General features: G+C 35.8%; 1 protein-coding gene across 2 annotated transcripts in view; it reads left to right on the top strand.

The window, feature by feature from the left end:
* Nucleotides 1-26,771, top strand: part of UHRF2 (ubiquitin like with PHD and ring finger domains 2) — a 76,629-nt gene extending 49,858 nt beyond the window's left edge. For both annotated transcript variants that reach the window (XM_041762124.1, XM_041762123.1), the window contains 11 exons: nt 547-733; nt 4,450-4,573; nt 4,840-4,947; nt 7,189-7,293; nt 13,237-13,343; nt 16,639-16,801; nt 17,480-17,620; nt 19,292-19,388; nt 19,567-19,724; nt 24,686-24,784; nt 25,735-26,771. In XM_041762124.1, coding sequence (XP_041618058.1) covers nt 547-733; nt 4,450-4,573; nt 4,840-4,947; nt 7,189-7,293; nt 13,237-13,343; nt 16,639-16,801; nt 17,480-17,620; nt 19,292-19,388; nt 19,567-19,724; nt 24,686-24,784; nt 25,735-25,881 — 1,436 coding nt within the window. In that variant the 3' untranslated portion in view covers nt 25,882-26,771. The remainder of the gene's footprint in view (nt 1-546; nt 734-4,449; nt 4,574-4,839; nt 4,948-7,188; nt 7,294-13,236; nt 13,344-16,638; nt 16,802-17,479; nt 17,621-19,291; nt 19,389-19,566; nt 19,725-24,685; nt 24,785-25,734) is intronic.
* The last annotated feature ends 742 nt before the right edge of the window (nt 26,772-27,513 follow it).

Below are 27,513 nucleotides of genomic sequence, written 5' to 3'. Positions count from 1 at the left end.
TCACTTGCCAGAGTTCTGAATCAGTTGACAAATAAGATAAAAATCAACTGAGTTTAGAAATGCTATTTCTGTTACTGCTAAAAAGTGTGTTGGGGGCATAGCTTGAATGGGATTCAAAATGGGCTTGCTTACTCTTAACAAAATCAGTCCTCCTCCTCCTAGGTTAGCCCACTCAAGGAAAGGTTTAGGTCTGAGGAGAATACATGGTATTTAATAGTTCCATGTATTAAATAGTTTGATCCAAACAACTTTGCTCCACAGAATGTTGTATTCCTGTGAAATTTAAAGATACCTTTTGGTGCCCTGGTGAGTTCACTGCATTGCCCCTGGAACTTTCAGTCGAGTCAACACAAATTTTAAAGGCAAGAGTATACAAGTATAGAATGAAGCTCAGGCATTTATTCTTAAAGTCTCACTCTTGATTATTCTTTGTAGTTTTTCCCTATTCATTAAAAAAGCTGTCTGCTATTTTATGTGTTTTTCTTTATAAGATTCATAGATGTAAAAATTATCTTAAGACTGGGCTTGTTACAATTTTATTAATAGGGAAAAATGATCCTGAGTGTGACATTTGTGGTGGAGATCCAAATAAGAACTGCCGTTCTTGCTCCTGTCATATATGTGGTGGAAAACAGGAACCCAACATGCAGCTTCTATGTGATGAATGTAACATGGCCTATCATATTTACTGCCTGAATCCACCTTTGGATAAGGTCCCTGAAGAGGAGTACTGGTATGATCATCAGGGTTTTTTGTTGTTGTTACTGTGTTAAGAATTGAATGTGAAATATGTATTTGAACCACCAAAAGGAAATTTCTGAAGATATATAATGTGTATTAAAGATCTTAAAACTTTTATAGCCAGTGGTTACTTGGCATTGACAACTTTATTTGGTTATTACAACAGCTTGTGAACTGATCTGTAGCTCCATTTTTCAATCCTTGCAGTCCTTCTTCTAATAATGAGTCTGTATTCTTTCAAAAATGCAAATCTGATTGTGTTAACTCCTTTACTTTAGAGGCTTTATGTCGCCCTACAGGGCCTTGCAAAATACTTTTTTAGTTGATTTCTCCAGATGTATTTCTTGTCATTTTCCTCTTTCATTTTCCCAAATGTTCTATACTCTGGCCAGATTAAATATCTTTCAGCTCCTTAAGTAAGTTGTATTCTTTCTCTCCTCTGGGCTTTTACACTTGACACATTTTCTCTTGGAAGCATTTTCATCTTTACTTAACCTTCAGGATGATATTTATCCTTCAAGTTCTCACTTAATTATGACTTCAACTGGGAAAGCCTTTGTGGGTTGTCCCATCTACCCCCCCCCCCAGTTATTTTATTATTTTCATTTCTTACACTTTTTAATTTTTTAAATTTAAATTCAGTTAACATATGATGTATTATTAGTTTCAGAGGTAGAATTCAGTGATTGATTCTTCAGTCATGTAGTACCCAGTGCTCTCACTACATTGTGTGCAATTCAATTTATATATATAAAAAAACAAACACATATCTGTGAAGTGCCATAAAATAAGGTGTGCCTGTAATAACCTCACAATTGGGTAGCTGGTATGACTGTGAAGAATAGATTGTTTTCATTCCTTTGGCCTCTCCCCACCTGCTGGGAAGGTGGTTACTGTATTACCACAGAGGCTGTAAGGGTGGGAGAAGGGAAGGCATATAACTCAGTCCTTTCATTCCCTACCTCTACCTTGCGTGGTCATCAATTGAATTTTACCATCTATAAACTGTAATTATATTTCCTCTAAAGTCTCATTATTTTACTTTTTATTTCTGTTTAGGATAGTTCTTCTTTACAGTGTAAACTCCTCTACCTGCTCTCACAGTTCCATAACTTTACATTTTCAGGAACTTCACTACTGTAGTTCTCAAATTGCCATTAGTGGGTCATTCTCATTAGTATCCTGGAATCTATTGTATTCCAAACACACAGACCTTCTTCTCTTCATCCCATTTCTTTGCTTCCTTTTATGGCAAAGCTTCTGAAGAGCTCTCTGCATTGATTTCTACTTCCTCTCTTCCCATTCATACCTTGGCTCTCCAGTTGGACTTTCCTTCCACAGCTACACTGTATTTATGTTAGCCTCCAAGACACTTTCTGTGTTGCCAGATCCAGTGGTCACTTCTAGGTCCTTTTGTTACTTGTACTTCTCAGCTCCCTGTCTTTATAGGTTGTATGATACCATATGACCTAATTTTCATCATACTCACTTGGCCTGTCCTTCTGTTTTCTCCTATCAGATTTGAGTTTTCCATAGCACTACTCACTTGGCTTTTTGTCTCCGTGCTTGTTCCCTGGATGACCTCCTCCAGTCATGAGACTTTAAATATCTAGCTAACAAGGTTTTAAATTTTTCAAGATCCTTCTATCTAATCTTCCCTGAGCTCTCTATTCCTGTATTCATTCAACTGTTTACTTCATGGGCATCACAAGATTAGTCCAGGTGGAGATCTTGATTTCCATAAACACATCCCCTAAAATCCTGCTTCTTCCTCAGTCTTCAGTAAATGCTGTAATTATCTACTTACTCAGGCTGAAAAGCTAAACTTCATGTTTGATTCTCTCTTCATCCTCCTCATGTATTGTACATCTAATACATGAGTAGGTCTTGTCAGTTCTCTGTCCTCTTTCTCCACTCTCCCCCTTCAGTCCAAACCAGCACTTCCCTGAAACTGCATAATAAATGCCTGACTGTGCATTGCTTTACCAGCTATTCTTTCTCCCATAGCAGCAGCACGATCTTATTAAGTCCTGAATCAGGTTACTCCTCTCTCTAAAACCCCCTCATGTCTTCCTCTTGCACTGAGATGGCATGTGCTTAGGTTTTCTTCAGACTTGGCCCTGCCTGCTGTATAACCTCATTGCTTATTTCTGTGCAGTTTATTTTGCTAAACTTCAGACCCACCCACCTTTATGTTTTTCAAGCATACCACTCTCAGGACTTTCCTACTTGATGATGTCTGTTTGCCCATAATGCACTCCCTGGCTTCTTCATAGGACTGATTTCCTTTGGTCTTAACTGTAATAGCACCTCAAACTACTCTATCTAAAGACACATACCGGACTAGCACTGGGTGTTATACTGTGTGTTGGCAAATCGAACTCCAATTAAAAAAATATACAAAAAAATAATAACACATACTATTTCTAATCACTCTTAGCACCCACATAACCCTGATGTATCTCCTTTATAGAACTTTCTGAAATTGTTTCACTATATGTACTAGTTTTCTTTACTCTGTACAAACATTCTGATCAGTTATCCCCAGCACCAAAATGGTGCCTGATATATCTTTTTTATTTCTCCAAATCCAGTTGTTCACATGTTCAACCTCTGAACTAATTTTCTCACCAGAAATGGTATCTGCTTTGCCCCTACACGCACTGATGAAATTATAGTTTTAGAGGTTAGCACATTGGGTAAAATCTAGTCTTAAGAACAAATTAATTTTTTGAAGCCTCCTGATTTCCCAATTAGAAGGGGTTTTACTTAATAATATTTATTACCTTCTGTATTTTAATTTTTTGCCTTGATTTTGCATCTATATATTACAACCTAATTAATTTTCTTAGAATCAGGGACAGAATTAGGTTTTCTTTCCTCTAGTACTAAACAAAATATTTTGTAATTAAGCAGTCAGAATTACTGGTGGGCATAGATGTCTTTTTTGCTCTAGAGACTATATGGAAAAATAATTAAAACGGAAAGCATAGGCACATTAACGATTAATGAGGGGGGCAGTGGCCAGTTGATCTTTGTTCAAGTTTGCATTCCTTGGTGATATAGGCAGCTTCATCTGATTCTACAGACTTATTTATACTTTGCTTTTTAGGAATGATTTAAGGTAGCTCATAATGATAAATTATAGTAGTGTGACCAACTGCAAATAGGCTAAAAGACAAAAAGTATAGGAATTAAAATAGAACCTAGAGATAAGGCTAATATAAACAAGCATCCTTGGATCCTGTATATTACATCTGATAGATTATACATTTTTGACTTTGAGAGTTTTAATAACCGTTTTCGATGGAGATGTAACCAATTCATTTGCATCATTAAATATTCAGTCTAGGATCATTTATTCTTGCTACTTCTTAGTATTAATAATTAGGAACTTCAAATGAATAAATTCTGTTCTCCAGGTTAATGATAAGATCAGAGTTTATAGTACTATTTGAGTTGGACAGCTTTGTCTGGCTTTTGAATAATCTTTTACATTCTTTAAAGGAATGATAAGGTTTTGGTTTGGGGTTCTTTTCCTGCTAGCTTAACCATGTAAATATTTTGAAAAGTTTAATACTTAAATGCCACCTGAAGATCTGTGATATGCACCAAGTATTACATCTTAAAATTTGTTCTGACCTAGAAAGGCCATTCTGTCACTGCTTTAATAATATGGTATTATCAAAATTCCTTTTTCTTTTAAAGGTATTGTCCTTCCTGTAAAACTGATTCCAGTGAGGTTGTAAAGGCTGGTGAAGGACTCAAGATGAGTAAAAAGAAAGCAAAGATGCCATCAGCTAGTACCGAAAGCCGGAGAGACTGGGGCAGGGTAAAGAAGAAATTCTCCTTTTCCTCCTAGTTGTAACATTTATAACTATAATGCAAGTTATAACGTTTCAATACCAACAGTAGTAGTGATATAAATTACATTTTCTATCTCAAAAAGATTAATAAATTACTGTATTGTTTACTTTTGCTATAACTGTTATGTTAATTATATCAGTAGGTTTCTGTTTTATTCTCATTTTATGGGAACTAAGGGCTTTAATATTTGACATAACTAGTTTCTCAAACAGCTTATTTGTTAACTTGTAGGGAATGGCCTGTGTTGGTCGCACTAGAGAATGTACTATTGTTCCTTCTAATCATTATGGACCTATTCCTGGGATTCCTGTTGGATCGACATGGAGATTTAGAGTTCAGGTATGTTTTATATTGGCTTTTTGAAAGGGTGAAGTTGGAGATAGTTAAAACTGTAGCATTGTTAATATCTATTGATTACAAGTGGACTAAATAGTGTTAGAATGAAAGATTCTCTATAGGATGTGTAAGCTCTTCCTTATACTTTAAGACAGAGGGCCATACATTATGGAATTAGGCATCACCTATGCCTTTTCATCACTTAGTTTTAATGTTCTGAAAGTTAACATTATTGTTAAGCTTTCTAGAGGATTTTTTTTTGGCTAAGAATTTAATATTTGAAAATATTAAATTTTTTTTCTTTATGTAAGTTCTCATTTAATGTCATTGAAGTTCAAGAAAGCTTGCTTCAGGTGTTTTGCCTGGGGCTTATCCTTTTGAATGAATGTTAAGTTGTTGATCAGAGGAAGTGATCAGATAACCCAAGGATAAAAGTACTTCTCTCTTCATCTTGAAGGCTCTATTGTATTCATTTCTAACTTCTTGTTTAGAATGGTTTTATCATTATAGAGAACTTAAAAGTTTTTCATCTTTTTGTTTCAAAGATAACCACTTTAAATAGCTTGTTTCTACTGCTTTTGTCTTCATATTTTAGTTTATGAACTTTTTTCTATGGAAGATGAGCTTTTAGTTGAACACATTCTTTGTTTACCCATCCTTGCAATGGTTATATTATAATTTTGGCTAAATCCATATGCATGTTTTATAGTATGACTTTAGCTCTTTAAATACAGTAAAAAAAAAAATACAAAGAAATATAAATAGAATAAAAAGTACACTTAGTATATTCTTAATTGCCTTGTTTGTTTGCTTCATTTTTTTGTATCCTTGTTACTAATTTATTCCCAAACTCTAAAAGCTCTAGTGGTACAGTCTTAGATGAGTTTAAGGTTGTTGGCCTGAGCACAACTACAAGGATGGATATGCCATTTAGGAAATGGGGAAGAGTTAGATTTATTTTCATCAGAGTTGGTGAGGTTGGGAATCAAGTGGTCCTGTCTTCTGGAGTACCTGGTGTCTTCAAGGTCTAAACTTGGGTTCTAATGCTTTTATTAGCTCTCATTGGCTTCTAAAGTGTGTCTTTCCCTACCCCACTATGCAGGCTTGGATTTCAGTTTCTTTTTCTCTAAGAACAATAATATGATAAATAATTCTAATACTTATCTCAGGGATCTTGAAGTACACAAAGTGACACTGTTTTAGTGAACCAAAATTGAAGATACGTGGGAAGAAGCAGTAGGCCAGTGGAGTAATAGAATAGCATGAATAAATTTAACATATTAGGAAGCATGTGTGGGTAACATGGCATAGTTTTGGCTCCAACATATATGTTCTATGAAGGAGAAGCTGGGATAAGAGTTAAGGCTGAGAAAGTAGATAGGAGTCAGACTGAGAGAAGGTAATATGTAATACTTGGGGCTTACTATACAATATGACCATTTAATTATGATTTAAGCAGTTGAATATTAAAAAGCAGATTTGTTCTTCAAAGTATCCTTCTGTTTGTAATGGGTAGAATGGGGTTTGAAGGGAAAAACTGGAGGCAGTGAAAAATGATGTTTATAGCATTCATGACTCAAACTAAGATTATAGCAGTTGAGTAGAAAAAGATGTATTTGAGAGATTTAGGAGATTGAATCAGCTGTATTTGTGACCAAAATAGGTTTGAAGAATAGTGGAGAAGAATGAGGCTAAAATGACTGTTGCCTGGGATGGCTGGGCTGCTTAGTATGCTCAGTTAAGCATCCTATTACTTGATTTTGACTCAGTTCATGATCTCAGGGTCATGAGATTGAGCCCCTGCTTAAGATTCTGTCTCTCCCTCTCCCCTTCCCCCACTTATATGAACTCTCTCTCACAAAAAAAAAGAAAATGATTCTTGGCCTTCTGATGTGGCTAGCGAGCAGTGCCATAATTAGGAGAAATAAGATAGGAAGGCATCTGGACCACTGATAACAAATTCTATTTTACCCATGTTTTGCTGTAATGACCAGTAGACATTAAATGATAATTATTTAATGATTATTTTGAAACTCAATATTGGGTCTGAGCAGTTTTAAGGTCATCAGCCTAGTACCTAAGGGATATATGGTTGGGGAAAAAATAAGATTGGTGAGTAGAAAAGAACTGTAAATGACATTCAGTTCTTAGTTGGAGGCTCTTAGGCTCCAAGAATACATGTGAAAACATTTTGTAAATATAACTACTATTCAAAAGTATTTTGAGACTCTCTTTATTTCATAGGTGAGCGAAGCAGGTGTCCATCGGCCACATGTTGGTGGAATTCATGGTCGAAGTAACGATGGGGCTTATTCTCTTGTCCTTGCTGGTGGATTTGCAGATGAAGTAGTAAGTCATGATACAGTTTTGTTCTTTAGAACTTGTCCTGATCCTTCAGTAAAATGCAGAAGCTTTTTCTCGCATATATCAAATCCCATCTTTATTTTTAGCATAGTTTTTATGTTGAAGTGGTCACTTCTATAGAAATTACAGGATAAAAAAAAAAAAAAAAAAGAAATTACAGGATAATGGGATCCCTGGTGGCTCATCAGTTTGGTGCCTGCCTTTGGCCCAGGACGTGATCCTGGAATCCTGGGATCGAGTTCCACATCAGGCTCCTTACATGGAGCCTCCTCTCCCTCTACCTGTGTCCCTGCCCCTCTCTCATCCTCCCCCCCCCGCCCCCCCGTGTCTCTCTGTGTCTCATGAATAAATGAATAAAATCTTTAAAAATAAATAAAAATAAATTTTTAAAAAATTACAAGATAAATCAGTTGGCAGTCTTTATTTTTTTTTTTTTTTTTTTTTTTTTTTTTTTTTTTTTTAGTTGGCAGTCTTTAATCTTTATATGTTCTGATTTATTTATATTTGTGGTAACTGTGGCAATGAAAATACATTCTCTGTACAGTTCATCTTCTTAAACTTATTTTGGGATATTGTAGATTGGCATGTAGCATTATAAATATTACAGAGGTGCCCTTTACCCATTTCACCCCCAGTGGTGACATCTTGCTAAACTGTAGTACAATATCACAACAGGATATTGACATTAATAATTTCAAGTCACTGAAAATTTCCCTTACTACACGTGTCCCTCATGTTGCCCTTTGATAGCCACACGTACTATATCTGCCCTCCCTGAAACTCTCCTTAACCCCTGACAACCACTAATCTGTTCTCCATTTCTATAATTTTGTTACTTCAAAAATTTTTATAAGTAGAGGAGCACATGGGTGACTCAGTTAAGTATCTAACTCTTGATTTCCACTTGGGTCATGATCCTCAGGGCCATGGGGAGGGGGAGCCCTGAGTGGGGCTCTGCACTGAGTGAAGAGTCTGGTTGAGATTCTCAGTCTCCCTCACCCTTGGCCCCTTCCCCTCCCTCATTCGGGTGCACATATTCTTTCTCTCTCTCTCTCTCTCTCTCTCTCTCTCTCTCTCTCTCAAAATCTTTTAAAAAATTTTTGTAAGTGGAATCATAGTGTATGACCTTTGGGAATGGCACTTTTCACTCAGCACAATTCTCAAATTGTGGCATATATTAATAGTTTATTCTTTTTTATTGCTGAGTAGTATTCCATGCTATAGGTCTGCCGCAATTTGTTTAACCACTCTTTGAAGAGCATTCAGATTGTTCCAGTTTCTGAGTTTTACAAATGACTGCAATAAACATTTGGGTACAGGTTTTTTAATAAATATAAGTCTTCATTTCTCTGATAAATGCCTAGAAGCGCATTATGGGGTTATAAGGTAGTTGAATGTTTAGTTTTTTTTATTTTTTTTATTTTATTTTTTTTAATTTTTATTTATTTATGATAGTCACAGAGAGAGAGAGAGAGGCAGAGACACAGGCAGAGGGAGAAACAGGCTCCATGCACCGGGAGCCCGACATGGGATTCGATCCCGGGTCTCCAGGATCGCGCCCTGGGTCAAAGGCAGGCGCCAAACCGCTGCGCCACCCAGGGATCCCCGAATGTTTAGTTTTTTAAGAAACTGCCAAATTGTTTTCCAAAGCACTGTACCACTTTACATTCCTATTAGCTGTGTGTAAGTGATCCAGTTTCTCTGCATTCTTGCCCTCATTCAGTGTTGTTGCTTTATTTTACTTTAGCCATTCTGATAGATATGTAGTGAGATCTCATTGTGGTTTTAGTTGATAATTCCCTAATGGCTGGTGATGATGGACATGATTTGCTTTTTTGCTATGTGTATAGCCTCTTTGGTGATATATTTTTATCTTGCCCATTTTCTGATTGAGACATATTTAGATTTTTTTCTGGTATTATTTGAATATGTAGTTTGCTGGTATTTTCTCCCAGTCTGTTTTATTGGTTTGTTTCAATGGTATATTATAATGATGAATTAAAGCAACTATGTAGAGGCTAAGATGTATGTTTTCAGACAAAGGTAGAAAAGTTTGCCATTTTTCTGACAGGCAGATTTGGCAGTATATTTACATTAGCATGGCAAAGGAAACTGAAGATGGAAATATGCAAGGTAATTATTTGAGTACTCATTTAACATGCATTTTTTAAGCTGTATTTTTCAGAAATACAAGGATTTTTTATGTCTTTTTACAGTTGGCACTTAATTTTTTTTTAAGGCTTTTTAAGGAGACAAGCCAACTAAAAGTGGGATCTTTTCAACATGTTTTTAGCATCAAGTCAGTTGTGTTTGATCTGGGCTCTGACATTTGTGTGTGAGACCTTGGCCTAATTGTTTTACTCCAGTAAACCTCAGTTTCCCCGTGTGTAAAATAGAAAAAATAGTATCACCATTTTATATCAAAATTCTTGATATTAAATGAGGTAATTTATGTAGAATTAGTATATAACAAGGATTCAAACAATTGTATTGTCTATAGCAGAAGCTTATCTTAATATACAAAATATAAACATGTGGAAGTGAAAACAAGTACCAAGTTGAATTGGGATGGTTATTCCCGTTTTCCTCATCTTTTGAATATGGTTACTAGTCAAACATTAAACATTTGTAGAGAAAAGTACTGTTGAGCTTTTAGTTATGTGTCTTAAGCAATTAACTCTCAGTCAATTAAATAATGTAACGGTAATTCATTTTGGAACTAAAACACATGGGCTTAGATTGCCAGCTAACATGTATCTGGAGATGTTAATATATTTTATAAGCAATTTCAATCTTTTGATCTCTTAGTGCAGGCAGGTCATATCTACAGATATAGGAGAAGGAAATGTGAATAAATTTTTCTCATTTGAGAAAAAATTTTTTGAAACCATTAGTATAACATTCATGGAGCCCATGATCCTTGTTCTGTTCAGATAAATGGAAGTGAAACTACTGAATACCTGTTGATAAACTAGTTAATATTTTAGTCTAGTAATTTGACAATCAAATGCTAGTTTTAGTGCCCTTTGTTAGGGTGACCTTACATGAGGAATGAGGACCCAGAAAGATGATCTGCCTTTTACAATTGTCCTGAGAAGTAGTTTGCTCAGTGATCAGAACAGATTCTGAAACCAAACTCTTTGGGTTTGTGTCCTGGTGCCATCTCTTACTAGTTTTAAATGACCTTATGCAAGTTAATGAACCTCTGCCTCATCTATAAAATAAGGCAGAGGGAAATTAAAAATTACTTACTTCATAGGGTTAATGTGAATATTAAAAGAATCATGTGTATAATGCTTAGCCTAACTTCACACAGACACAGAGTAAATGCTAGGTGGGTGTTGTTATCAGCAGTAGTGGTAGTATCCAGTTTTGCAAACAGGCAATATTTTTTAATATATGTTTATTCATGAGAGACAGAGAGAGAGGCAGAGATGCAGAGGGAAAAGCATACTCCCTGGAGGGAGCCAGATCTGGGACTCAAACCCAAGACCCCGGAATGATGCCCTGAGCTGAAGGCAAACACTCAACCACTGAGCCACCCAGGCATCCCAAACATAAGGGATATTATGAGAGAAACTGGCAGAGATTAAAACTCTATTCTAGATAGCTTTGAGTTAAGGAATCATTAAAAGTGTCTGGGAAAAGTTTAATGATCTTAATTATGCTTTAGGATATTTACCTTATAGTCTCTGGTCACAGGTAGTGAGAAGATTGAGATAAAGGTCTTTTGCTTGATAAAGGTGATGACAGGAATGGGAGCATCCACCTTACTGTGTTAGACAGCTACTTTACAACTTGAGAGAAGAGTCGAGATTGGGAAATTGAGTCACTCTGGGGCAGTATAGTATTTCTCCTATAGCTGATGTCTTCTTATGTGATGAGGTATTTCCAGATAAGCAATCTTCTTTAGGCTATTGACCCATAGGGATACAACTTTGTGGAGCATGGACTAGAATAAGTAACAAATTTGGGCTGATCATTTTTCCTTAGGGAAATTAATCTGAACTAATATATTGGCTGAGCTCTGACAGTCCAACAATTCTTTTTTCCCCTAATAATTAAGGGTTTCTGTCAGTATGATGATTGAAGTATAGATGAGTTAATGACATAGAATTTTAAGTACCCTTACTTGATTATTTGCGTTTTGAAAACAATAATCAGAAACTTTCATTTTTGTTCTTTCATTTTAAACACTACTGAGCTTAGGTTGCTCTCCTAGTCACAGTACCTTTTCCTTTATAGCTACAACAAGTGTAAGTTGACAGGGTTACGAATATGAACTTTGTGAAGTCCATCCAGATACCATTTGGAAGACTGTTTCTGATTAAGAAGTGTTCTGGGCTTGTAGTTTTATCAGATTTCCTTCAAATGGAATACACACTAAATATGAAATTCCTTAATGCCTTAGTCTTTAAAATGTAGTCTTCAATATTAGATGAATAAAAAGTGAAGTCAAGACTTTGGATAGATAAAAACATTTTTAAAACCATGAGATTTGGGCAGCCCGGGTGGCTCAGCGGTTTAGTGCCACCTTTGGCCCAGGGTGTGATCCTGGAGTCCCGGGATCGAGTCCCACGTTGGGCTCCCTGCATGGAGCCTGCTTCTCCCTCTGCCTGTGTGTGTGTGTCTCTCTCTCTCTCTCTCTCTCTCTCTGCGTGTGTGTCTTTCATGAATAAATAAAATCTTAAAAAAAAAACATGAGATTTTAGTTATGACTTAATCCAAAGGAAAAGATGAAAAATAATTGACCTTTATTATAGACAAGGACTTAGTAGGGAAAATTCTGTTATCTTAAGTTCAGCCTAATAAAATCTTGAAATGAAGAAGAAGCACTATTGGGTGGGGGAAATGGGTGAAGAGGAGTAGTAGGAGGTACTCTTTCTATAACTGGAATACAAGGTACAGCATAACAAGTACAGTCAGTGGTATTGTAATAGCACAGTACGGTGACAGTAGCTATATTTGTGGTGAGCATAGCATATTGAATATATGCATTTGTATCACTAATACACCTAGACTAAAAATGTGCATCAACTGTAATCAGAAAAAAAAAACACCACTATTTTGATGTTAGTAGAGTTAATTTGTATACTCTTACTCTTCTCAACTCATTTTGAGTACTGAATCAAATAGAGACTTAATAATATCAATATAAATTTGTAGCTATCACAGAGGTATTTGTGGTCCTAGTTTATGTAAGATCTACTTCCTTTGGCATGTTTTTTTTTCCTCATATTTAGTAGACACTTTATACAAGTTTTACGTTTTAAATTCTTTTCCAATGTTCTTTATAATGATAGGCAGTTATTTCACCTGAAGGTAATTTGAGTGAACCTATACAGTATGAAATGTGGGGAATTTACTGTGCTGTTAGGATTTTAATTTTGAAGTTCTTTTTTTTTTTTTTTTAATTTTGAAGTTTAACAGCAAACTTGAGTATGGCATAGATTGCTGACAGGAAATCAGATATGAAGTATTTACTAAAATGGTAGTCTATAAAAACCTATAAGATAGTATTGATGTTTAATACATTGAATTAAATGAAACAATATTCCTAATCCATAAGATCTTATTTTGTAACATTCTAGAGATTATTCAATTATATATATAAGAATGGCCACATTTGGAGGTACTAGAAGTTCTAACTTAAAAATGATCAAGTGAAAAAAAAAAAAATAAATAAATAAAAAATAAAATAAAATAAAAAAAAAAATAAAAAAAAAAATGATCAAGTGATATATAACTTGAAGATATACTACATACACAGCTGCATTTGAGATACTTTGGCAAATATCTCTCAACGTACCTTGAGAGAATGTGTAAATTCATAACATCCTAACCAGATGTTCTCACTGTAAAATAAGAATTGGCAAGAAGAATATACTTGGGTTTAGGTATCTTAATGCTGAAAATCTTTTCCTGTAGGACCGAGGTGATGAATTCACATATACTGGGAGTGGTGGTAAAAATCTTGCTGGTAATAAAAGAATTGGTGCACCGTCGGCTGATCAAACATTAACAAACATGAACAGGTACTCTTTATTAGAGTTTGTAAAGACTAGTTGGGCTTTGTATAAAAGTTTGATTATAGTAATATAATTTGTAAGTTAGACTGTAGGGGAGAATCTTAAATTAAGAGTTAAAAGATCTAAATTTAAAATCCCATTACCTTATTATATAATTGTATGTAAGCATTCTAACTTACGTCTTCATACTGTTTTTTAAATGACATAATTCCCAGTCTTAATATATGTGCTTTGTATTTGAAAACATGTTAAAACATTTGAAGGAAGGGAACCTTAATAACTGAAATTGAGGACAAGGTGGCATATCTACTACCCCATAGGTCAAAGTTATGTTTTACTCAACACAGATTTATCTTTTAAAGTAATAAACTTCTTTTTAAAGGAAACTCACTAGTGAAATACGTTTATTTTTGGGAGCCACATCAGATAACTTAATCAGAACCACGCTCAGGGTGCTTTTAGAATTTATAATACTGTCTTTTAAGTGTTATAAAAGAGAATGCTTAGTTATAAAAGTGACCTTTTCTAAGTAAATACTCATAAAGCATTATGAAAAGAGCCACCTTGTGCAGCTTTGTTCTATAGGAGTATTAATGATATTCCAACTTCATGGAAACAAAAAAAATGACTTCAAAATGTTTTTATATGCATGCTAGTAGCAATAATAAAGTGAACCAGATCATCATATAGCAATGACCATACTATAACTTGTCATATTGATAATTTTTTGATCAATTTCATAAAGTTGAAATTTCTATATCCTATTGTTAAAGGTGTTTCATGGATTATTGAGTAAAAATGAGTATTTTTCTTTCTTGAGTCTAAATCACTCGGTTTTAAGTAGTGTGCCCTTAATTTCTGATTACCGTGTGAAGTAAAGAATATGCCAGTATGATTTCAAGAATTTGTTGCATACCAAATTATATACAGTCTGTTTTTTATGTCTTCCTTCTATATTATTTCTGACAGTAGGATTATTTAACTGAACCAGCAGAGGAGACAGGTCAGATTTGCTGGTGAAAACATTCCTGAGGCAGGAATCCAATCCCTAGCTAGTCTTTTTCTAGCAAAATAGCAGCTCTTCAATAGGAATGATCTTGAAAGTAATTAGAGATATTTTGATGTATTTTTGTCAGTGAAAGTGCAAAAGGGCTTGAATTTGCAAAGGGGCTTTTTCAAGTTGTCAAATCTGAAAATTATATTTATCTTTTAATAATTATTTTGCTTGAATGAAGTTTGTTTACTAGCTACCTGTACTTGTAATATACATGGTAAATATTTTCCAAGCTTTTAAAGAATCAAGTATAACCCTGTGTACCATATGTTATATAATCTTATTAGGAAATAATTGACAAGTAGTAAAAATATTTATATTGAAAGGAAGGTAGTAAATATAAAACACTAACTCCAAACCATTTAGGATTGACTTATCATAAGGACTCTGACATCCATTCAGTAAGTTAATACATGAAAAGCTTTGAGTACGCATTGTGATTGTAAAGACCTCTGGGCAAGGATACCTGTATTTTTTATAAACATGAAAACTGAGATGAAAGACCCTTAGTTCTGACACATATTATACTCTTTCCTAATATATGGTCAAGTTCATTTTTGCTTCTCCACTAAAAGGTAGTTTGGCGGCTGCTTCTTGCTTTGAGAAGTTTGTTCCTATTTCTTCTCAGCTCTTTCATTTATGAAACTGAAGAGGGCAGCAAGGTAACCTGTCCTTCCTTTATCAGAGCAGTTACAAGCAATTGATTGAACTGTAGAGTTATGAAAAAGCCTTGTTTCACCTAGTTTAATCTTCCTGGATTCTTCACATACTTATGTGAAGCTAGAAGTGAGTTATTTATGCCAGTTAGCGGTGACAATCATTCTGAATGAAGGTGCCTGTAAGCACCAAAGTATTCCCCTCATTAATATCAAAAGAGTATTTGTCCTTTTCCTAGCTCTTTGAGATGAAGCATGTATATCTTAATAGGTATTACATTAATAAGATGGAATACTAGCCCTAGAAGGTTGGCTACATTTTCTTCTACCTCTGAGAGATTTTAATGGATCTCCCTTTGAGATGAAAAAGATAACTTGGTAAACTTTAACTATTTGACCACATTTATAAGACTTCTTTTTTTTTTTTTTTTTTTTTTTAACAAAACACTTCATTTACTTTAACAATATAACTGATCAAGAGATTTGAGTAGATTAGACATTTGGTCATGAGGCCTTTTTTTGTGTTTTTGTTTTGTTTTTTTGGTTTTGGGTGTTTGTTTTGTTTTTTTAGCCTTCATAAAAAGAATTATACCTTGAAAAAGTACTTTGTATCATATCTGAATTTACCAAATTCGGGGTGTGTGTGTGTGTGTGTGTGTATTTTAATCTTATATGTTCTCAGTAGTTTCTTTTCACTGAAGTTAGGAAGTAGATATCTGAGAAGAAGAAAATAATTTCTAGTTTGGTGGGGGTTTTTTGTTTTGTTTTTTGGGTTTTTTTTTTTTTGTTGTTGCTGTTTTTGTTTTTTGGCAGGACTAAGTTCTCCCAAGAAAGGTCTTCTAACATAACCTTACTGATTAATTACTAAGTGAGTACACATACTAAGGAAGCTTCAAATAAATCAGGCACTTTGCCCTCAGTGTTCCTCCTTGTTCATGTGTCATTGTAAAAATAGTGATCTGGAGGAGCCAAAAATCTTTATCGTCATGACTTAATACAGGCATTTGAATGCTTCAGTTTTATTTAAACTTTTTACTGGAAGTCTTTTTAAACGATACTCTCATATTAAATTTGTTCTTTAATAGCTTCTAAACATTAAGGAATCTCTCTCGTCTGGAATGTGGAAAGTAGACTTAGAAAGGTCATTTGTACCTTGCTGACAAATTTATTTTCCTGAATTTCTTTCTACATTATTCCAGCAATTTACCTCACTCCCTTATCAAAAATAAATACTACAACAATCACTTGCTTTAGTTTTCCAACTTTCTCCCTTCCCTCAACAAACGTTATTTTTAAAAAATTCCATGTATTTCTAGTTGTTTTCTATTATACGTGGCACAGATGTTATTACTTTCAGAAGAACCCTACAGGCTATCTGAGAACCAATCCCCTGGCTTGGGGGTGACATCAGAAAACTGATTTGTCTTCTCTGCTGGTGGGGGAAAGCATAATCCTATTATCTGGAATAATATGGAAAGAATCATAGAATCTTAACCATCAGGTAAGGCATAATTCACCTTTTAATTGAGCTAATAATGCGATTATATACTTAAAGATTACTTGGTATAAAGACTTTGTTTTATTTTTTTAGGGCATTGGCCCTAAACTGTGATGCTCCATTGGATGATAAAATTGGAGCAGAGTCTCGGAATTGGAGAGCTGGTAAGCCAGTCAGAGTGATACGCAGTTTTAAAGGGAGGAAGATCAGCAAATATGCTCCTGAAGAAGGCAACAGATATGATGGCATTTATAAGGTGCTCTATCTGGCATGACATCTTGTTCGTCATTCTTCCTGGGCTTTCAAGACAGGGTTGCCATGGGGAACTACTCTACTGGGGTGGGCTAAAGGAAACGGTAGATCACCTTAGTTGGTATTTCTACTTTTTCTAGAAATGTAACAGATGCACAAAGTGAGCCTCCTAACTTTGATGCTTTTCCCTTAATGCTTATTTGAAATCTGTAAGGGCAGAGTTAAATTTGGGGTTACAAGTATATATTCTCTATGATAAAACTGTTTGCATAATGTGGCCGTTGTAGATACTGATTCTTTACATCTTTATAATTATTTTAATTGTAATAGATTTCAAAGCCAAGCATGTTACAGTTTGTAAAATAGGTTGTTTTCTTTGTTTAAAAAACAGAAGCATTTACTGCCACCATTTTTATCTACTGTTATGCAAGATTCTATTAGCATAATCCTGTTAATATTTCAAATTTATAGCAATGTGTACTTAAATGGAAACTATCTTAATTAGGAAATAAAGTCAAAGCAATGTTTTAGTGCTTTGAAAAAAAAATATCTTTTATTTACTATTCCTATAGCAAAGCAAGTATCTTTTGAAGTTGCATTTAGTTCAGTCAAGTGTAAACTAATAATACATTATGAATAAGCTTAAATATTAAATCTCAGACTACAAAATACTATGATTTAGGTGGTGAAATACTGGCCAGAGATTTCATCAAGCCATGGATTCTTGGTTTGGCGCTACCTTTTAAGAAGAGATGATGTTGAACCTGCTCCTTGGACCTCAGAAGGAATAGAACGGTCAAGGAGACTTTGTCTACGTTTACAGGTTAGATTACATTTGTCTAGGCTACTTGTATGTTCACAAAAACGCATACCTCTGTAGTATCTTTGTGCCTTAACACTGGATACAACTCACAGCAATCAATCAGTAGACTGTAAGGGGTGAGGAATGAAATCATGCAAGTATGCAGGAGGAAAACAAGCAAAAAGGTAGCATTCTCGGTGTCAAGACTCCCCTAAGACCAACCATTGTGCTTGGGAAAACCTGGGCCTTTAATGAAAAGTAAAATATTTCCAATTCAATTTGGAAATGACTTGAACAATGAGGGAGATGGGGTACATAAAATTTACATAAAGGAGGCCTTAAGAAGGGACATGTATTCTAGAGGGCACGGGGTATGTTTCTGGTAGGGGAACGGGGAGGTGGCTTGAAAGAGTGGTCTGCTTCCTACCCTTCTCACTTTTCCTCACCCCTTTTTTCTCTTCCCCCTCAAAGCTGCTTCCCTGTCCTGTCACCACCTTTAGTGCTTTGCCTTTTTTTTCCCCTTTGCCCATGTTCAGCTGTTAACCCATATAAGACTTTGTTGGTTTTGTGTGCATAATGGATGGTATGGCTACATTCCCCATCCACTGCCTATGCACCCTAGACTGTCCCTGACACTGACTTCAGAGCATGGTTTGAGTTCATCCTCCATCATTCCCCATTGTTGTGCTTCCTGTAAAGACTACCAGCTTTTCATTTCCCCTGGCTCTGCCCACACTGCATGTGTAGGGGCTGAACTATGGGCAAGTGTCTGACCACCCAGGCAGGTGAGTGTGTGTTTTCTAGTGCAAGTCTGTCTGTTTTTGTTTTCTTTTTAAACTTGAAGAATTAATTGTTTCATTAATTAAATGAGACCCATCAGCTGCTAAAATAACTGCCAAAATAATTCTTTTTATAACTTATTAAATCCATTTTCAAAAGATTTTTTTAGATTCATTGTTCAGCAGAGCAATGTTCTAGAAAGGTTAGATGTGAAACTGTAAGCAGAAGCATGTAAGCCCATCTACTGTGATAATAATGTTGATGGGGCCTGAAACATGTTAAGCTTTAAATATCAGGGTTATCTACAAAGCATGTCCCCCCCCCCCCCCCGCCAAAAAAACGGGTATCCAATAAAACACAAATAGGTAGAATTTATTCCTTAAAATCTGACCTTTAGCTGATAAAGAATTCAGTAATTTAGTGGCTTTAGGTCTTTTAAAAGCCCCATTTCCCCTCTTATTTTGGGAGATAAGAAATTTGGCCCTTAATGTTGGGAGGGTGGGAGTTGTTTTCTTTTTTAAAGATTGGATCCACAACTGAGTGTAATACCATCTGTATGAGGACTATCCTGTGCTCTCTGGTTGATCTCTTCACTTTATATCTAGATTCTTCTCTTAAACTTTTTAAGCCACTTAGGCAAATCTGCTGAAAACTTGTGTTTCTTTTAGAGCTGAAACTAAGATCATTATTTTATGAAATGGAATATCTTAACAGTCAAAACTACATGGTCTTACACTGAATTGGGGATATTGATGGTCTTCTGTCCTTTAAATGTCTGTTTCCTATATATAAAAGTCAGTTTAGGAAAAATATACTCTTACCCCTCCCCTTTTTAATTTCTCAGCAGCATCTAGAAACCACCCCGTTCTCTGTGAAGCTTAAATCTATATTGTACTTTTCCCCCCACCTCAGTATCCAGTAGGTTACCCTTCAGATAAGGAAGGGAAGAAGACTAAAGGACAGTCAAAGAAGCAGGCCAGTGAGGCCTCGAAAAGGCCGTCTACAGATGGTAGGTAATGATTGTGAACATAAATACTGTAAAACATATTTACTGATAAAAATATTAAGACAATAAATTGAGAAACTCATAAGAAATTAAACATTACTGGTGCCAGTTAACTCTTTGATCTCATAGTTCTGCTTGGAACCACTCATAAGTCTGCTTATGTATTTTTAAATAAATTTAGGTGATTGTCCAAGTGCCTCCAAAGTGTTAAAAACATCAGATTCAGCAGAAGCAGTTGAGGCTTTCCAACTAACCCCTCAACAACAGCATCTAATTAGAGAAGATCACCAAAACCAGAAGCTATGGGATGAAGTGCTTGCATCTCTTGTGGAAGGTCCAGTATGTAAAGGTTTTTTTAATAATGTAATATTAACAAATAGTGAAAATTAATATCCTTACAAGTCAGTCAAAACTTCGTTTTTATGTAATCATCTCATCCAGGGCCACTACCTTTCAGAAATAATCTAAAGTAAAACTTTTAAGTGCTTTTTAATTGATTTTAGGCCTCTTAGTTTGTTGGTTTGACCTCTCTGTGCCTGAACCTAATCATTTATGTTGAAGGCACCTTTCATGGGAAGAATTTTAAGTTTGTATAGCACACTTAATTTAAAACTCATCAGGAAATTTTTTGCTGTAGTTCAAAGTTATCTGATGGTGTAAGTCTTAAGCAATTCACATGCTTAACCTGGTAGTAACAAAAAACAAAAAAATAATGTTGATTTATTTAAATACTTTATGTTTTGGATTTTTTTCCCACTTTTTGGTAGTCATGAAATTTTAAAGAGAAAAGAAATTAAAATTGATGTGTGGATTTTGTTTTGTTAAGCAGTATTATGCAAATGCTTATCAAATCCTAGAAGCTGGAATTTTCAAATGTGAATTGTCTATTCCTTCTTGGTTCACTTTTATTAGGTCTTTAATTATGCTTGAAGTTGGAATATTCCATTTTATTAGATAGCAACCCGTTGCTAGGTGTAATATAGTTACTTTTCTGGGTTTGTTCCCTGTGTGCAACTATTGTGAGTGAGCTTTAGCCTCCTCTTGAATTTTTATCCTGTCATCTTCTAGTAATTTCTTTCCAATGTTCCCTTTATTTCTGTCTGTGCAATACAGAACTTCTCATGTGTCTGAAATGGGGTTAGTTCTCTCTCTGTCTAAATTTAAAGAGAACTCTGTTTTTGTGTGGCTTTTTATTTGAGAAATAGTCACCAGTATTAAGGAAGAACGTTCCCCAGTACAATTTTTAAACATTTGTATATTCATTTCAAATATATATTTATATATTCATATAAAATATATGCTTTTTTTAAGATTTTACTTTTAAGCAATCTCTACACCCAGCATGGGGCTTAAACTCAGAACCCCAAGATTGGGATGCCTGGGTGGCTCAGCAGGTAAGCATCTGCCTTCAGTTCAGGGCATGATCCCAGAGTCTCACATCAGGGTCTCCTTGAGGAGCCTGCTTCTCCCTCTGCCTCTCTGTGTCTCTCATGAATAAATAAATAAAATCTTTAAAAAAAAAAAAAAACCCAAGATCAAGAGTCACATGCTCTACCAGCTGAGCCAGATTTAGCCAGGTGCCCCTATTTATTCATTTTATTTTATGTATGTATTTATTTCTGAGTAATCTCTACCCCTACCATGGGGCTCAACTCACAACACCAGTATCAAGAGGCTCATGCTCTACAGACCGAGGCAGCCAGCCAGGTGCCCCTAATTTTTAAGCTTTTAGAGATATATCAAATACCTTTTTTTTTTTTTTTTAAAGGAGAGCACCATGGGTGGTGTTGTGAGGATAGAGAGATAGAATCTTAAGTAGGCTCCACAGCCAGTAGGGGGAGCCTGATGCAGGCTCAAGTCTCACAACCCTGAGATCATGACCCGAGCTGACATCTAGAGTCAGATGCTTGACTGACTGAGCTACCCAGGCACATCATACCCTTCAAATAGTCTTTAGATTTATATTGGAGTCATCATTTCCTTTACTTATAAAAGTGAAATGTTGGATTATTCTTGGTAAATGAGACTTACATGCTTGGAGGACAGAAGGAAATTAATTTAGTTCTATGTGAAGTGTTAACTTGCTTTTAGCCAAGAGACCCAGGCATAATGAGAATCTGATTCTGGTAAGTCATTTTCACTTAGAGAAGGCAAGATACAGCCAACAGTTGTTGACCATAGTCTAATTATTCTGATTGGAGAGGATACAGCTGGTTAGGGATAACTCAGGTGAGTTCCAGCTCCTTTGTAGGCAAGAGACAAAGTAGTAGATATAGGTGAAGGAAAAGGCCACATAAGTGTACTGGGAAGTTCTTTGGCACATCTGTTGACTGGATTGGACATGTGTATTTGGGCTTCGGTGTGAGACTTTTAATATGTATATCTTGTTTATCAATTAAAAAAATTATTGAAGTAATTATATCCTGTGAGACTTGGCAAACGTATGCAAATCAACACTTGTCAACTCTTCTTTCACTGTTATTTTTATATGAAATAGTCACCAGGTGACAGTTTTCAAACCACCAAAAAAAAGACAAAATACTCTGTAGGCTGTCCACTATTGGCAGGATCTTACTGCCTGAGATGATTGTGACCTTGCTACTAGTAGTTATTCTGGATGTTTATATACTATTGTCGTGGGCAGATTTTATGATTTTATAACCAGGAACACATTCATTAAACCAGGAAACTTCAAGTATTAGCTAATGGTGACTTTTAAATAAATGCATATATTTTATATGCTACCCTCTCAGGCCCAAACTGCTTGAGCTACAATGACCTCTGTGCTATATAAATACCGGTTCCTGCTCCTAAGCCATTATACCTATTCTGCTTCTCTACACCTTCTTGTGGCTCACTCCTTCATTCCTGTAAGTCTATGCAAAATACTAGTCCTCAGAGAAGCCTTCCCTGACTACCCTTTCAGAAACAGCCACTCTTTACTCATGCTTTAATTTACTTTGTTTGCTCAGTTACTACAATCTGAAATTGATTTTTTTCGTCTGCTTACTGAAAGGTATATAAAGTTCCATGAAAATACAGACTTTGCATTTTTATCACCACTACACAGATGAGTACTTGACACATTGTAGGAACTCATAATATTTGTAATACATGTTAGAGATATCATGGAGATACCAGAGAAATTATCAGTCATTAACAAAGTAGTGTGTCATGGAGAAGGGTACCTGGTATTAAAGTTTGAGTTTTTTTCCATATCTCCTCTAAATGGTATATTCTTTCAGTGTGTTGTGTAATACTTTGTTGATAATTTATATAGTGTTCATAAATAAGTTCCAAGGTAAAACTTAGAAATGAGATCTTTGATTTAATTTTTGCCTGAAATTCTTGGACATTCTGCTTTTTTATTGACCAAAAAAACAGACATAAAATATATTCTTGTGAGGATCCCTGAGTGGCTCAGCAGTTTAGCGCCTGCCTTCGGCCCAGGGTGTGATCCTGGAGTCCCGAGATCGAGTCCCACGTCAGGCTCCCTACGTGGAACCTGCTTCTCTCTCTGCCTGTTTCTCTGCCTGTCTCTCTCTCTCCCCCCCACTTCTCATGAATAAATAAAATCTTAAAAAAAAAAAATAATATATATATATATATATATATATGTATATATATATTCTTGTACTACCCAAAATAACTGAATGGAAGATTAGCATGTGACTATTCAAAAAAACTACTTATCATTCTAGTTTAAAAGAAACAATTGGGTAAAATGGAACAGTAATGGCTTTTGATGAGCATAAAAGTACCTACCCATTTGATCATCTTTGCTTTAGATGGCTCTGACTTTTTTTTTAAGATTTATTTATTTGGGGAGATCCCTGGGTGGCTCAGCGGTTTGGTGCCTGCCTTCGGCCCAGGGCGTGATCCTGGCATCCCAGGATCTAGTCCCACGTCGGGCTCCTCGCATGGAGCCTGCTTCTCCCTCTGCCTTTGTCTCTGCTTCTCTGTGTGTGTGTGTCTCTCATGAATAAATGAATAAAATCTTTAAAAAAAAAAAAAGATTTGAGAGAGAGAGAGAGCGTGAGCACATGGGAGAGCCACAGGGTGAGACAGAGGGAGAGAGAAGCTTTAGCAGACTTCTTGATGTGCTCAGAGCCTGATATGGGGCTTGAGCTCAAGACCCTGAGATGATAACCTGAACTGAAACCAACTATGCCACCCAGGGGCCCCAAGATGGCTCTACTAGACTTTATAATTTAGTCCCAGTTTGAATAAAGATTGGCATTAGGAAAATATGGGATTTTTTAATATTTGAGGCAACATACCACAGAAGATAATCCTATGAAAATAAATGTTGATTCTTCACAAAGCATTAGATACAGAGTATTAGTACTTTTATTTTTTTAGCTTAAAAAATATTAAAGTAGGGCAGCCCAGGTGGCTCAGTGATTTAGTGCTGCCTTCAGCCCAGGGCGCAATCCTGGAGACCCGGGATCAAGTCCCACGTCGGGTTCCCTGCATGGAGCCGGCTTCTCCCTCTGCTTGTGTCTCTGCCTCTCTCTCTCTCTCTCTCTGTGTCTCTCATGAATAAATAAATAAAATCTTAAAAAATATATATTGAAGTATGATAACAGCAAAAGACTGAATAAATAATATATGTTCACATACTAGAATACACCAGTGTTTTTTGAAAAAAGATCTGTATGTGCTGACTTTGAGACAAGCTGTCCATGGTTGTTTTTTTTTTTTTTCAGGTTTTTATTTAAATTCCAGTTTATTAACATATGTCTGTGATTGTTTTAAAGGGGATAATAGTCATCTCTGGAATGTGAGGTTTAAGGGGAACGTTCACTTTTTCTCTTTTTTTTTTTTTTTTTTAAAGGAATCCAACTTGGTTTCCTTTTTATTTTTTATTTTTTTTATTTTTTATTTTCTTGAGAGAGAGAGAAAGGCAGAGACATAGGCAGAGAGAAGCAGGCTCCATGCACCGGGAGCCCGATGTGGGATTCGATCCCGGGTCTCCAGGATCGCGCCCTGGGCTAAAGGCAGGCGCCAAACCGCTGCGCCACCCAGGGATCCGGGAACGTTCACTTTTTAATGCTGTATATTTTGACTTTGCACCTTTTCCAATCCAATTCTAAGGTTTAAAACTAAGTGTATATCTTAATAGAATGAATAGAGTTTCTTCAATTTTATTTTATATGTTTGCTTATGGTTATCATCATTTTTTTAATAGAAAATGTATTATAGTGACAAAGACATTTTTTCCCTAATTACTTAAAATCTTATTACTATTTTATGAAATGCTAATAACCCTTTTTTCTTCCCCTTGGGTATCATTCTAGAATTTTCTGAAAAAATTGGAACAATCTTTTATGTGTGTCTGCTGCCAGGAGCTAGTTTACCAGCCAGTGACAACAGACTGCCTCCATAATGTCTGTAAAGTAAGTAGATTTCTTTCTCATTTTCCCTTGTTAGGACGAGAAAGCATACACTAACCCCCAAACATGTTTTTAGCATGTAAAGCATATTTCTGTGCAGCAGAACAGTTGTGGAACCTTGTCAGTTAAGAATTAATTCATTACATTTTGGTGGCAATGTTTGTTTTAGTTCTGCAGTAATAGTCGAATATGTATAGTTGGGGTATGTTATCATGTTTGTAGTTATTGAGAAGAGGTTGAAATGGAGAAGAAAGTGTGGTGTCATTGCTGTTTTTTACGTTATAGCTTATATAGGTTTCCTATATTATAATGCAAACTGAAATAATTGCATCCACTTAATGGAATCCAAAACAGATGCTGTCTGGCAGCATGCCCAGAGGAGTTGAATATTATATTATTAGTGTGGTGTGAAGGGAAAAACTGAGTTTTATTCAAACCACAGATGGAGTCCTGCTCTACTGCTCAGTGGTTATGTGCCCTGACCTAACTTCTGAACTTTAGTTTCTTTACTAAAATGGAAGTAAACCCTCCGCATACATGTTTGTGCCTGACCTATATATTCTGGAAGATACGTTCTACGTTGGTGATTTGATGAAATGTATAACTTAGTTCTGAGCAAGGGAATCCTAAATTTTTTTTAGGTGTTCTATCATGAAAGAACAGGATTAAAATCCAACCTGGAAGATCAAGGTAGTGGAAACCATACATGAATTCTAACACTCTCATTTTATTGGATGAGGAAAAATGAAAGCACACAAAAGTTGGTCATTTACCAAAAGTCTCACCATGTGTGCTAGAAGTAGAACTTGAATCTGTGTTTGTAGACAAGTTTTCACAGTGCAGATTCATCCTAAGTTTCTAGTTCCTATTTAAAAGTATAAATCATTGACTTTTCTACATACTATTACTCTGATGAAATTGGGTATGTTCTTGTGTTTTTGGTTTTGCCTTAGGATTGCTTACAGCGCTCCTTTAAGGCTCAAGTTTTCTCCTGCCCTGCTTGCCGACATGATCTGGGCCAGAATTATCTCATGATTCCCAATGAGATTCTGCAGACTCTACTTGACCTTTTCTTCCCTGGCTACAGCAAAGGACGATGATTTGTCTACTTCTACTGTGTTGCTCTTGATGGCTTTTTGGACAATAAGGAATCTAAAATGGTTGGGGGGAGCGGGGAGGGTGGAAGCGCAATGGTGGACCATATCTCTCACGTTCTGAAGCAGCTAATCCTCTTTCCTACATAGCCATTATGTTGTTTGTGTAGTAAGAGGCCCATTTCTCAACTGTCTTTTAAATATCAAAAGGTAGTTCCTGTCAGTAACAACTAGTTTTAAATGAGTAAGAAGTCAAAGCCTCAGCTCTAGTTGATATCCAAGTTATGATTTATTTTGCAACTACCTCAGGACAGAAAAGACTTATGGGGATTTTTTAAATCATTGAGTAATTAGTTAAATGAAATTTTAGCTACGCACTGCCTCCCAAATATTAGTTGTGCCTGGTTCGTGTAATTTGATTTTACAGAAAAGGAAATGACACTCAAGATCTTTGGAACGCAGCTTCTGTATTGTGCATAATACACATTATGTATTTTTAATGTCTTCTTCCATTACAATGTGTTTTGCAAGGACAGGTTCATTTTTTAGCCCATTTTGTGAGCGCCATTGTGCTTTTTTCTGGTGTTTTATGCAAGTTGACTACTAATGACTAATGAGAACAATATGAATGCATTGTTGCTGCATTAGTGTAATGTGGTGTGGTTTTGCACTTACAAGAGGTATTCAGATGCTCTAGTTGTAAATGTTCATGAAAGCCTGTTCTGTACTAGTCAAACTGCTTTTAGTGAGTCTCACCAGTGGTTTTACATCTGCAGAGCATTGAGGGCTGGGCTGACTTTTGAGAGGACTGAAATTGCTTCATATTGTGACCCTAAATTTTATATTCACTATATTCCCTAAAGTATACCTTAATAAATATTTTATGACCAGAAAAATAACTCATCTTGCTTCATTTATGTACATTTGTCTGGCTAATAGTGCATATTTTTAAGAATTAATCACAGAATATTTCATATATATACATATATTTTTTTAAGATTTTATTTACTTATTCATGAGAGACAGAGGCCAGAGAGACATAGGCAGAGGGAGAAGTAGGCTCCTCAGAGGAAGCCTGATGTGGGACTCAGCCCTGAACTGAAGGCAGATGCTCAACTACTGAGCCACTCATGTGTTTCTCATTTTATATTTCAAAACAGACATTTTCTGGGCAGCCTGGGTGACTCAGCGGTTTAGCACCACCTTCAGTCCAGGGCATAGTCCTAGAGACCCGGGATCGAGTCCCGCATCAGGCTCCCTGCATGGAGCTTGCTTCTCCCTCTGCCTGTGTCTCTGCCTCTCTCTCTCTGTGTGTGTCTCATGAATCAATAAATAAAATCTTAAAAAAAAAAAAAAAAAGATTTTATTCGAGAGGGAGGGAGAACAAGCAAGCAAGAGCACAAAAGCAAGGGGAGGGAGAAGCACATTCCCCACTGAGCAGGCAGTCTGACATGGGACTCCCATCACAGGATACTGGGATCATGATCTGAGCTGAAGGCAGAGGCTTAACCAACTGAGCCAGCCAGATGCCCCAAGGAATTGAACTTTTTAAATGGCTTTTTAATAATTTGGAACTAGAACTTCCACTGTGTTCAAACTAAATTTTATTAATCTAAATCAGTTGAGTACAAGCTATTG

The sequence above is a fragment of the Vulpes lagopus genome, chromosome 7 (genome assembly GCF_018345385.1).
Source record: "Vulpes lagopus strain Blue_001 chromosome 7, ASM1834538v1, whole genome shotgun sequence".
NCBI lineage: Eukaryota > Metazoa > Chordata > Mammalia > Carnivora > Canidae > Vulpes > Vulpes lagopus.
The sequence above is the reverse complement of the archived record's forward strand: the minus strand, read 5'-3'. Positions and strand labels throughout refer to the sequence as shown.